Raw genomic sequence first — 13,228 nt, 5'->3', positions numbered from 1 at the left:
TCACCGAGTGTTTACTCATTTCTCCTTCTCGTCACGCGGCGACAGTACTTTTCATAAGATAATAAAGAATAAGCATTGTATACGCCCAGCGTCGGGCGCCATTTAAATAGCTAATTGCCCCGAGTTCTCTCTGTCGCATGCATTAATTCCGTTGTGAAAAAAATTTGATGAACTTTTATTAATTCAAATTATGTTCTGGAGCTCGCGCTAGAGGGAAGGAAAAAAAAACCGTCGGCAGAGCATTACTTAGCATCCATTACGAGGAGATATCCCATTAATTCAGCTCTATTGCATTCTTTATAGCCACTTTATTCGTCGAAAAGAGAAACGAGCTCGAGCGCAGGCCTCGGAATATGACCTTCTTTTTTTTTTACCGATTATCCTTGGCACGATCGCGGAAATCGATGCCACGCCGGAAGTTACGTAAATCGATATCCCGCATTTCACATTCGCGATATTTTCCTTCTTGTGCATAACCCTCTTACTTCCGAAAAGCGCAACGCGATTATTCCCTTCGACGTGTTGGTCGGGAAGACTTATTCGAGGGTTTCATGGCGGTCTGGGGAAGCGACACAATGATAAACTCCCCTGGACGAGTCGAGCTACGATAAAAGCCACCGGAAGAGGCTGGAGTGCCGAGTGCCGAGCGAAAAATTGAAAAAAACGAAAGCGCGCAAGAGCTGGCAGAAAAAAAGAACGCTTCCCACCACCTCCCCCATAGTATTGCCATACTCCGAGCAGCTCCGAGGGTGCGTTAAGCGTCGCGGTTTTTAAAAGCTCCCTCTTTTCAGCAATACACTGTCCTGGAAAAATACTAAATCAGAATGTTGGCACTGACGTTTGCTGTGCAAATGAGAGAAAAAAGGAGAAACAGGGGGAAGAGAGAAAGAGAGAGAAAGAGAGGGGGGGGAGCGTACAAAGCGCGGACAGATGTAAAGTATATTCTCGCCGTTGTTGACGTAAACGACGTGGCGTAACATCGCGCATGAGTGCGTTTCGAATCGTTATTTTATCCATAATTTCTTTCCGTCGCGACATATACCTTTTTCCCCCCTCTCTCTCTCTCTCTCTTCCTCCCCTTTTTATAGAATTGTATTGTCGGGTATAAGCGGTACCCGGCGCTAAAGTATGCCAATAAAACGCCGTTGGGGAACGATCGACTTTGAATTGAAATAAAAACGTGACGAGGTAAAAATTCATTAAAGCTTTTTCGAACGAACTCTCTGCAAGAAATGAAAAGACAGCTTAATTATATGTAGAATAATTACGATTCAGAAATGCGTGATACCATTAAACACGCTTCCCCTTTGTCAACGTTTGTGGGCGCGCACTATCCTTGATTAAGGGAAATATCACCGTACGTTATGTGATGCAGGTATTCCTAAAACAGCGCGCCGGTGAAACAAACCGCTTTATTTCGGGATAGCTCTCGACCGTGCGCCGTTGCATACCTCCTCTGTGCCTCCATTGTACTACCGCTCGCATGAGCAACGTTTCTCTTTTTGCGAGGTGGCGGAGCAGAGAAAGACATAAACCCTTTGTCATAATTTCGTACTGCGGCAGCACGTAGTGGATGCGCGACACGTGGAATCTTCTGGTGCATACCGTTGGTGAGCCATGCATCATCTCGACGCAGTCAAGTTGCCGCGGATGCTCGAAAAAAGGACGCACGGCCAGTGCGCGCTACACGGTTACGCCCATAAAAATCACGCCGCCACCGCGCCGTCCAAACATTTTGGGTTACGATTGTTCCCTTTTACTGGGAACGACATATCGCCGCTTACGGTCGCACGTGCGTTTAAAAAGGACGTTTTTGTTAAAGACGTCCGCGAGATTTTAGCAAATCCAAATCCAAACATGCGAAAGCTGTGTCGGGGAAGCGTCTAAAGGCGCTCAGAATGATGAGGCGGACAACTGCAACGCAAGAACGGCCCTGGCCGTTACGTCAGTACGCATCGTGTACAGATACACGGCGTATGTACATACAGGGAGCTTACGTACAAAGCTAAATGCGTATTGGCAGTCACCACGTTGCCTGTCGGCTTTGTGTACGTACCATTACAATGTATGTGGCTTGGCCAGGTCAACACGCCGACAGAGAACGTCCATTACTTCATCAAATCCCGGCCATCGTCGACAGATCCGTCCACCGCCAATTTGCCAACAATCGCGACACTCAGTCAGTATAAACAGTTTGGCTCTTTGACTACGGCAAGTGGAGGCTCCCAAGTAAGTAGTACATACGCAGCTCGACACCATGCAAGTGATTTAATTTTAGATAACGCAGTCCTCTTTTGCTAATTATTTTATAAAAGATAAGCTGCGCATTGCGGCTGAGCTAACAATGGAGAAGATACTGATTTGAATAAGTACAATGCAAGAATATAGTATAGCGTTGATGCATTTCACTTATCAAATTGTAATCTCTCTTTCTCTCTCACGGTACTAAACCGCGTAGGAACAGTATCATGATATATCGATAGGGGGATCCATTTATATCTGCAATCGGGGCATTGTGGATATTGTTGCAGCTTGCGAGGATTCGTATCTCTACAGAAATGAGAATATAGAAAGACGATGCGGTCGCCGGCACGGACGTTTGGCGAACCTTTGGCTTAACAGTAGCGTTTAATCGCGACGAGCGGGACCCTCGATTAATTATTTAAACCCCCTTAGGCTAACGTTGAATTAATGGATGTGGCTCCGCAATGCTACCGCGGTATCGATAATTCTGCAATTCTGTGAGACCCCTATTAGACCGCCGGGGCGTCGGGTCCGTGCCAGGAACACGTGCCGTTTGTTGAATACAGATAACTCGTTTGTACGTATCATGTTTACGATTACGCTATTATTGCCGCTGCTATTGACGGCTTGTTTTCTCGGCAAACCCTCTTACGATGGAAACGGATAGCATCGGATTAAAGTAATTGAGTTGGAATTCTGAAGATTGGACGGATTTTCTGAAAATGTTGCTCTTAAACCGTCTTCAAGTAGGACAATGGGATGTTAAATCCGTCCGTGAAAGTAAACCATTCGTTTTACGTTCTTTTTTTCCGTAATCCGTCTGAGCGCAATATGACTTGAAAATAACGATCAATGTTTTCTAGGTCAATTTTTGTCTTGCTAATGAGATTGAATCAAGACGATACTGACCTTTCGAAGTAGTCGATATCGTTCGCCGTCTTCCAATTTCGACTCCCGCCAAAGTATATATGGTAAGGCAATAACCAAAAATGTCTACGACTCTCAGGGCAGTTTAGGAAAGGTGACGACAGTGCAAAATATCACGATATTACAGTGACATCCGCGCGTGTCTCAGATACTTCAATTATCTGTCCTATAATACATTGTAAACTTAAGAAGATTTGACAGTTTTTTCACATAATATAAGAACTTGATCAAATTTTGAGAAGGAGTTTAGTACAGGCATGCTCAAATTATTTTATCAAATAGTTTTCTATTAATAGTTTTCTAAAATAGCATTGAGTCTTATGAAAAGAGTTTTAAGTCATTTAATTGAAAACAAAATACAAAAATTTTGGAAAGCTATATTTGTAAAAAAATGGAATTTACAAAAAAATAGTTTGCATTTAAAAAACAAAGTTTCACCTGTCATTTTCATCTGAGAATATAAAATGGTCATGAATATACAATTCTCTTTAAATATGATGTCACATTAGTGAAAAATGTGGCATTGTCACTTACTAGCACATTTAATTATTACTACATTTTAAAAATTTAATTAAATTATTATTACATTTAAATTATTATTACAATTCTTTTTCAATTTTTTTCCACATCAATATTTATTATTCAGTGTAAATTTTGTTTACCATTTATTACATTACCTTGAAGATGGCAGTGCCAAAAGCTCCTTCGTTAAAAAATATATCTAGAAGTTTACGTAACTTACCTCTATCTTTTTAAACTGGAAAACTTCTCAAATACTTGAACTTTTGTCGAATTGTAATGCGAAGCGAGACGGTATTAGCAACGGGTTTGTATTAGATTCATCTAATCTTATTTTACCGTTAATTAAAAAAAAAACGCGAGCGTATTACTGTCCGAATATTACCCCGGGAGATATCCAGTAATCAAGGAACAAAGCACTATCATGATTTCCTCGCGGTGTTGGCGACGCAGCGAGTCGAAGCGAGTCGAAGCTCTGCGCTGAGCGAGTCAATCGTTCGCCTTCCATTTGCAAATTAAACGGTCACGTTCTTGATTTCAATTCAACGGAAGGCGATTCCCCCGAGTTTCCAATGTAACTTGTCTTAAACTCGGCGACCAGACGTTTAATCTTAATCGATCTATCGCCTTATCGCACGGCCGATGTATATCAACATTTTTCCATTTTCACCGCTGACATCCCCATCGACCTTCCCACCACTTTCGCCTCTATCTCGTTCATCCCCGCCGTCCTTCCTCCTTTTATCCGCGTTTCTTTTCTATTTCGCCATTCCCCTCTCCCCCCCCCCTCCTCCTTCTTATTCCGCCCGTCGATTTCTTTCTGTCGGTCCTTCTCGTCCCGCTTTTCCGTTACCACTTTTCCGTAGCTTCGGCTCCGGCGCGATTTCTTACAGATTCCGCAACTACTCCCCGTTCGAAAAACGGGGTTTCCTTAGCCGCCTCGAAGTCTTATCTTAATGGCTTGCCATGGCAATCGAAAGTTTAGTTATTATCGTGGCCGTTGTCACCTCGCTTCGCGAACTGTACGGAGGGTCGTGCGGAAGCATTTTAGGTGCTAAATAGGGACTGTGGAAATTACCAGTTTGACACGTACGCATGACCACGCCGAAGACGATCTCGCGGCTTTCTACGGCGCAACTTTTGCGATATATTGTCGACGAGTTACTCGGAGTAAGAAAAACGATATTAATACAAAGAAAGAACGATTTTAAAGTGACTAAAATTTAGCTAAATATAAATTTGAATATAATTTTGTTGAACCATTGAAATAACGCAGGACGCTCAAGCTGGCAGCTAAAATATGTCAAAAATTTTACATTGATTATTTCGATAGTCCGACAAAATTATTTTTCAGATCTGTGCAAAGAGAAAAACGTTTCTTTCATTCTATTTATTTGGCTTGCATTTATTTCAAAAGAAATAATATAGCTTTAAAACGTTATTTTATTGAATAAAAATTTGTTTTAGTTTTGTTGCATCCAGTCATATTGTTTGTTACAAAAAAACACGATTATTTGAAACAATATTTTTCGATAGAATAACAATTTTTTTGAATACATTAAATAGCTTTCCCGCAATCGCCCTGCGAAGTTCGTACTCGTGTGGCTTACTGCCGCTAGTTGATCCGCTAATTATTCATTCAAAACTCAGCACACAAGGGATATAAAGTTATTTGGCGCAAGTTTTAGTTAACTATTCATAGTTCAACTGCGACACTGATTACTACTATTATTTTAAATTCCTAAATATATTGAATTTATTTGGAAACGTTTTACGTAACAAAAACGCAATTTAAGTAAAATAATTTTATTAAAATAAAATTGTTTAAGTGAAAGAGAAATTTAATTATTTAAAAAAAATATTCACTTTAGGGTAAATATATACACACATAAATATTATTTAAAAAGTCAAACAATTACGTTCAAATATTGATTTGGATGGTTTATGTCAATGCATAAATTTATTTGGATTTGTTAAATCTAAAGAAAATTTGTTAAATCTAGAGGAACGTTAAATTTTCAAACACTTCAGCAATTTCTGTCTCGAAAAGACGGTCAGAAATACGATGTCAAGTTGTAAACTATCGACCGGTTGCTAGAATTGCATCGTTGTAATTATTATTAGTTGACGTGTTTATTGCAAGCTTTTACTGGACACCGTTTCAGTGATCTTTTTATTTGGTCGCTAACAAAGCCGAGATGTATAATTTTAATCGCTTCTCCTCGCGAACGGGCGACTTCTTCAGTATTCAGTCTCTCCAAACAGGCGGTAATGAAATATTTCCAGTGTTACCGCAACGAGAATACCGTAGATATCTGCAAGTACCAACGTCAACTCATTAAGAACATCTCATTACTAGCGGTAACCGGGTCAATTACTCATAAGTTCACTCTTAGACTTCTCAAGACGCCATACAATGTGATTCTCGTTGAACACACTTATACATTTAATACAATGATATTTGTGCTTTTCAGAAAGACGTATAAAATTGAGAAAGGAAATTGAAATTGTTTGAAATTATTTCCTTCATTGATAAATTCTCTCGTCCTTCTTTTGATAAACGAAGATCGCGCACGTGTTACACATAAAACTGTCTTCATCGCGACACGATCAAGTTTTAGGTTACTTTATTCAGAAAAAAACAATGCGAAAATTACGGCTGTCATAAGAGGTAAAACATGAGTAGAAAACGTGCAATAAATATTGCACTTGTTGGTCGCCACTATGAAAAAAATTGATCTCGAACGAGTGGGTAATGCATATAAAATCGAGCGATAAAATTGCATTCCACGTGTGCCTGTAGGATTCTCACAGGCGAGACTTTTTTAGGTTTTTTCAGCGAACCACCGCAAGGTCCCTTTGATGTTTATCGAGATCCTGCCAAATTTCGTCAAGATGTTGTCAAAGGGCGCCAGATTCTCGCTGGACCTTCTATTCAATTATTCGAGAAGAAATACGAACGAATTTTTGAGGGCGAGGCACTCACGGAACCATGGCGCGACAAGGCGAGGCAACGTGTACGTATTTATAATATACGAAATTACGGAAAATCAATATTGAAAATAAAACTACGGAAAATTCGTACGTACGGTTTGTTTTTATCGATATTTGACATTTAAATTTTAATTAAATCTTTGTCAAAGGAATTTGTATCCTTTCTTGGAAAATATTGTCTACTAAAGTATAATTTTTTGAATGTGTTTTAATGTTACAATTTAATGCCGATCTAGCTGAAACTAGTTCATCCAGTCTAGTTAATCGCGTTTAATTAAGTAATACATATGATACATCAAAATTTTCTCATTTGCCAAATTTTTATTTCCGTCTTTAATTATTTAATTACACTAATATAATTTGTTTATCTTAAAATGATTTGAGTTTTAACAAGAATGTTATGGGGAAAAGAGATAAAATCTTTTTTATAGCTTTGATTTAAATCGAGTAAAATTTTACGATGTAAACCTTTCAGATAAAAGACGAGAAGAGGAAGATTGGTGGTCGCATGCTACCGACATCCCCAGCGAAGAAGCACTCGACGCCAGGAGACTGGTATGGATGCTTTGCTAAATCTTCTTACTTCAGTCCGCAGTCGAAGATGGAAGCGAGAAAAAAGGCGGTTCCACCTAATATGAAGATCAAGCCCAATCCGCTCGGTGGCCCGGGATACGCAGATATTTGCTTGAGTCCTTATCCGTCGTACTCTCATGAGCCTTACGATCGCATCGACAGAGTAGTTGGTAAAAGTAAGTGTGCGTTATATCACCGCTTTCGATCTGATCTCCGTTTCCCCGAACAACTTTTGGTAAACTCGAATGCACAATTTTTCTTAAAGATTCATAAATTTTAGGATACATGGAAAATGGATGGCTTTAAGATAAGTTTCAAACAAGTTGAACGTTTTTCTTATATTGGAAAAACAAAACAAGCTGTTCATTCATAACTGGTGATAGAGATTTATGTTAGAACGAGTTTATTTCGATGTTGAGCTGAATATAATGACAGTGAGAGGCACATGTATTTGCACACATTGTCGAACAAACTCTCTCTATTTTCTCATTTTATTGCATATATTATAAAGCACTTTGAAATCGACAATTCTTTCGTGAAATATTTTGCTGATTGTATCGATGAGAAGCTGAATTTATTAATAAATCCAGCTATATATCGCGTTCTGATTTTTTGTCCATTATTCCTGTTATCAATACATTTCTAAATTATAATTGTTTTGTGATTTTCTGAATTATATAAATGAGATATTTTTCTTTTAATTAGGAGAACAATTGTTTTTTAATAGTTTATGTATTAATGACGTTGGCAAATTTTATATGATTTTGATAAAGATTTAATATATTCTAGAATATCATGTGCTATTACGGATTTAGCTGATTGTGAATGCAAATCTGAAAATAATTTTGTTGAACCATCAAAATAATTATGTAAAATTCAAGCTTGTGTTAAAATATTAAAATGTTATGCCTCATTTCTGAGCACTCAAGTACTCTATATAATTATTTTGATAATTCAACAAATTGCTGTTCTCTTAAATCTAAATTTAAATTTTTAAATATGTGAGCAAAACTCTTTTTTTTGTGTACTAATGCATATTAATATTCTACGTGACCTAAAATGTATTTTATGTTCTTATTAATATCTTATTTAAAAGTTTGTTTTAATAATGTTGTTTGTTATTATCTCTTTTTTGTAAAATTTCTTTTTATTTTATGTTTTTAGAGTTTTTTTCTCATGTTATCTCAAATGACATCGTACAGCACATTCCAACAGAATAGTTGAGATAATAATGATGTGAAATTTTTCTACCACATTTTATGCAGCCAATAAAATTGCCAATTAAAAGTATTTTATACAATTTTGTTGCTTCTCAACTTTTCTTTAATTATCTTATATATATAACGCGTCATGAGAAGCCCTTCCAATTACAGTGTAAAAAAAAATAATAATGAGGGAATGAAACATAGATGTAGATTGAATTTTTTTTGGAACGTTTCCTTTGTTTCATATATGGCAAAGCATATAATTAATTATAAGTTTATTATGAAAAAAAATACATCCGCTTTTGAGGAAAACACATTTTTAACTCTTACATAAACTATCTTCAAAAAAAACGTAGCAATTAAATAAAATCTCAATTAGTATCGTAAATGTTTAAAATATTTTTCACAGAGAATTTCTAGAAGTCCATCTCGTTAAAAGCATCTTATAGAATCTCTGTAGGATTAAAAATTTCCTTTAATTTACTTTTCTGTAGAAAAATTGTTACATATTTTCAATAAATCTAGCAGTACAAAAATCATATACACATACGTATTAAATTTTCCAACAGTTTTATACGTTTAAATTATTCATTTTTCTTTTAATTGTCGTTTACGGTCCTTTTCTCGTTTAATTAATATTCTAAATGTAAATCAACACTTTGGTGGAGCAGAAGTGGTGTCTGAAGGCCGATTCTTGACGACTAGTGTACCGTTGGATTATTTCCCCCCCAATCCGTACAAGGATGAGGAACCAGGGCCCACTTACGTCCGTCCGGTCGAGATTGCAAGGAAGACACTTGGTATAGCGCAATTCTACGTCCCTTTCCCCAAGAAACCCGGCGGAAGTCACGATGGTTGCTTCAGCAAGTTTCCAGAGTACACGAGCGATCCTTATGTTAAGACTAAGGATAAAGCTGCCGCCGAGCCAAAGTTTATAAGCGGCGGACCGTTTCTACGTTCGAAATATACGAACAGCATAATCGCGCAGATAACGAAAATATCGTGCAACGCTCGCAATTACACGGAATATCGAGAACGAGTGTATCCTATGCACTGAGGAAATCTTTTTAATTGCATGGAAATTGAACTTTCAAACGTCGCTTTTTTCACCATTAAGAAGGAACTTTCCTGCTTCTGTAATTATCAGTTATATTGAAATTAATTAAAAATAACTAAATTCGACGTTTCTCCCTTTGACTCTCACTCGTGATACTTTATGTGCACTCGTTGCATTTGTACAAGATCATTTAAATAAATTATTAATAAATTAAGAATATAAAAAGGCGAATTAAACATTTACGATGCGTATAATTCTTCATTGAATTTCCACTTAAAAAATTCTAGACAAATCGTACAATCTTAATTTCATCCTAAATTCCGTAGAACTTCCGGAAGACTTGGACTGCAATTTCTACTTTATCGCATCCGCAATGCATGCCATTTCGTACTGGAGAAGCCATCAGGTTCTGTTATCGCGCTTCCGTCCCTACGATATTGAGCCGACAAATCGCTTTTCAGCAATGGCCAGTGGCCAAGTACGGAGGCAACAACATTCAGTCGAGCCCTTTCAAAGCGAATCATCCCAACGCGTCGCGTTCGATCTTACGGCCCTAATGAAATTCTAACGAATGTTCTACTACCATTGCCGTGGAAGTCCACTCTTGGCAATGTCAATTAAATGCTTCCAATAAGAATCGTGTACCTTGCGCGACAGAACCATTAGACCGACAACAGGCAGAAAACGCAGAAAGCTGGAGGAAAGAAAACGAAGGATGTACTTCTTTATTTGGCTAGGGATAAGAGCGCGTAATTAGCAGGGTGTTTTACTTGTCGCAGATAAAAACAGGTATTCCTTTTTTTCCTAAAAAGACTAGTATTTTAACTAGAGAGTTTTGAGAAATAATGTTCATGTTTTGATTGGTGCAGCCGTAAGACAGCTTTATTAATCGTTTTGAATTAAATTCGTATAGATATTCCAAGTTACGATTTCTTATTCTTTAGTCAGTATATTGCTTCCATATTAAGTAAAGATAAAAATAAAAATAAAAACAATGCTATGGCATCGAGCAGCTGAGTGCTAGAATATTTTAACGCAGTGTCAGAAATGAGTTTTAATATAATTCAACAAAAAAACAAAATGTTAATGTCAAATGTAATGAGTTATATACATTTTTATTAACTCTATTCAATAATATTATTTTCAATAATATTGAATTTAATATGCTCAATTTAATTGAATTAAATTTAATATATCTTGCATAACTAGCTAGCGGGATTATATAATACTAGTATATGTATAATTTGTTAGAAACTGTGTGTTTATTGTGATAACTATATGTTATCTACGGAATTAAAAGAAATTTAGAACTTTTAAAATAATAATTTAATTAAATATTATAAGAAAAAGAGGACATTTTTCGTTAAATCAAATTTCTTTAAATTAAAATTAAATAATATCTTCAGAGTTTCCGTATATTTTATTCAAAGTAAAAAATCGATATAAATTAAAAAGAATATTTTAGGTTTCCAATAGGTTTCTAAAATTAATTGTAATATTTTAAATTGTCATAGTTTAAAAGTAAAATTGTATCTAGATATAGTATATTAAATTAAGAATTGCAAATAGAAAGAAGATAAAAAGGCAAATCAGTAAAGTGATGATAATGCATTGTAAATTATGTTAATAAATAAATAAATATATATATAATGCATTTTTATTTTTATTCAATTTTCAAATTTACTAGAGAAGTCACTAACTTGTATCATCATAGACATTTTCCAGATTTTCCTTTGAGGGTTTCTAGTGGTTTCTAGTATTAACAGCGAGAGTTGGCTAAATCAATATGTATATAACATTATATATTAAAACATGAACATATTCATTCAAACTCTCCCTCCTTTTGTCAAAATTATTTGCGCAACACAATGGCAGAAGATCATTTGAATGACTTTTATGTCAATTCACAGTATAAATTTATTCCATATAAATAAAAAAATCACTTCAAATTGAATGATTCAATAACACAGCCACACAAAAAAAGAAAGTGTCATATCCGAGAGATTAGATTCATGTATCCCTATGTATTTTGAGACTCTGAAGCCAAATATGATTTCAGAATTGCGCCATCAGTTCAGAATTTTTTTTACCGGGCTAAATAGTGTGTAATTTTAAGGAATGTTTGGCAATTTTTTAAGGGTAAAAAAAAATCTTGATCTAATGGCACAATTCTGAAATCATATTCGGTTTCAGAACCTTAAAATACATAGGGATACGAAGGTCTAATCTCTCGGACATGACACTTTTATTGTGTAGCTGTGTAATCATTCTATTTTTCGAGAGCAATTTTAAAGAGTCTTTAATATTTCATAAATTTTTTTTAATGATCTTCAAATAAACGTCAATTTCAATCAAAACTATTGGACTGAATTAATCAAATTACTAAATTAGTTACAGTTATTGAGCAATAAGTTATTCATAGTTTTTTAAAGTGCTGGTAGCATTATTATAAAATTGACGATCAATAATTTTGATTTTATATCTAACTCTAATTTATAAAACTTGAAAATACTACATATTTAAGATTTACATATAAAATAATATTAGGTACCAAGATTTAGTCTCAATCATAGTTGAAGCTTTTTCTTATTTATGTGATTTAATTTAAATGATTCAGTTGAAATTATTGTTTTATTGATTGATCTTTATTATTTTATAATCTGTATTTATCTCTTTTTTTTACTTATCTTTAGTTTAATCAAACTTATAATTATATTTTGCAATGTTTCTCATTCAGCAGGTTTTTCTGTGTTTTTTTCAGAATTAAAAAAAAATTTTTTTCTAAGAAAGTGATCATAAATTTAATATTTTTCATGTAATAACAATAACAATAACAATAACAATAATAATAACAATAACAATAGTAAAGAAATATATATTTCGTGTTTAATAACTGTAAAACATATATTTTGCCTATACTTAAAAAAGAAAAAATTACAAAACTTTTTATATGTAATATTTTTTCCATTCAAAATCAGAAACGAGCACATATTCTAAACTCTAAAATATCAAAGAAAGCAATTTAACGCAAAAGCATGTTTACGTGATAACAGAATTGATAATCTTCCTTTCCCAAAAAAATCCTAGGTACGTCCATGTGTTAAAAGGATACATTGTCATTCCTTTTGAGTTATGACGAGTGTATTTTAATAAGCTGTCAGAGCAAGGAACGGTTTCCCATAAAAAAAAAGCCATCGCGTGCAACGAGCTTTGGAAGCTTTATTATTTCGTGTAAAACGTCAGAATATATAAAGGGCGTTTCGATTATAACTTACAATATATATTTCCGCAATGAAGATGCGGCGAATGGTGAATTTTTCCTGGCAAATGAACTCAGTATCTTAAACTAGTCTCGCGTGAAGTCCCGGCGCGTCGCGAAGCGCTATATGTATAGAAATGCAATAAGCGTTTCCGCCTCTGAAAAATTTCTCGTGGAGCACGTGGCAGACAAGAAATGGCAGCGGGTTGGTATGATTCCACGAGATTTATTCCGCGGTTGAAGCCGACCATTTCTCCGTGCCGTGTCGTTGCGCCGGTATTAAACATTCCAGGCATAGCGATGCCTCTCCAATACTCAATGGTCTAGGTAGAAACGTAGGAGAGCATCGCGCAAGACTCAGCTCAAGGCAATCGTACGATTATCCATATACATCGATGGTGTATATATGCATATATATTTATATACGTATTTAAGATGGTCATAGTAACA

General features: G+C 35.5%; 1 protein-coding gene across 1 annotated transcript; it reads left to right on the top strand.

Annotated features, from left to right (window-relative positions):
• Window positions 1-1,901: 1,901 nt before the first annotated feature.
• LOC105194281 (UPF0602 protein C4orf47 homolog) lies at window positions 1,902-9,743 on the top strand. Its single transcript, XM_039447632.1, has 5 exons — window positions 1,902-1,974; window positions 2,024-2,229; window positions 6,456-6,707; window positions 7,160-7,433; window positions 9,134-9,743. Exons 1-5 carry the CDS (start codon window positions 1,902-1,904, stop codon window positions 9,517-9,519), a joined length of 1,191 nt encoding a protein of 396 aa, XP_039303566.1. The 3' UTR covers window positions 9,520-9,743.
• Window positions 9,744-13,228: the final 3,485 nt, after the last annotated feature.

The sequence above is a fragment of the Solenopsis invicta genome, chromosome 3, assembly GCF_016802725.1.
Source record: "Solenopsis invicta isolate M01_SB chromosome 3, UNIL_Sinv_3.0, whole genome shotgun sequence".
Classification (NCBI taxonomy): domain Eukaryota; kingdom Metazoa; phylum Arthropoda; class Insecta; order Hymenoptera; family Formicidae; genus Solenopsis; species Solenopsis invicta.
The sequence above is the reverse complement of the archived record's forward strand: the minus strand, read 5'-3'. Positions and strand labels throughout refer to the sequence as shown.

What these genes read in the sequence shown, in the direction of transcription:
- LOC105194281 (XM_039447632.1), top strand. Translation starts at nt 1,902, where the DNA reads ATGAGGCGGACAACTGCAACGCAAGAACGGCCCTGGCCGTTACGTCAG. An exon ending in ATCGTGTACAGATACACGGC is followed by an intron (nt 1,975 to 2,023) that starts GTATGTACATAC and finishes GCGTATTGGCAG; the next exon opens with TCACCACGTTGCCTGTCGGC. An exon ending in CGACAGAGTAGTTGGTAAAA is followed by an intron (nt 7,434 to 9,133) that starts GTAAGTGTGCGT and finishes TTGGTGGAGCAG; the next exon opens with AAGTGGTGTCTGAAGGCCGA.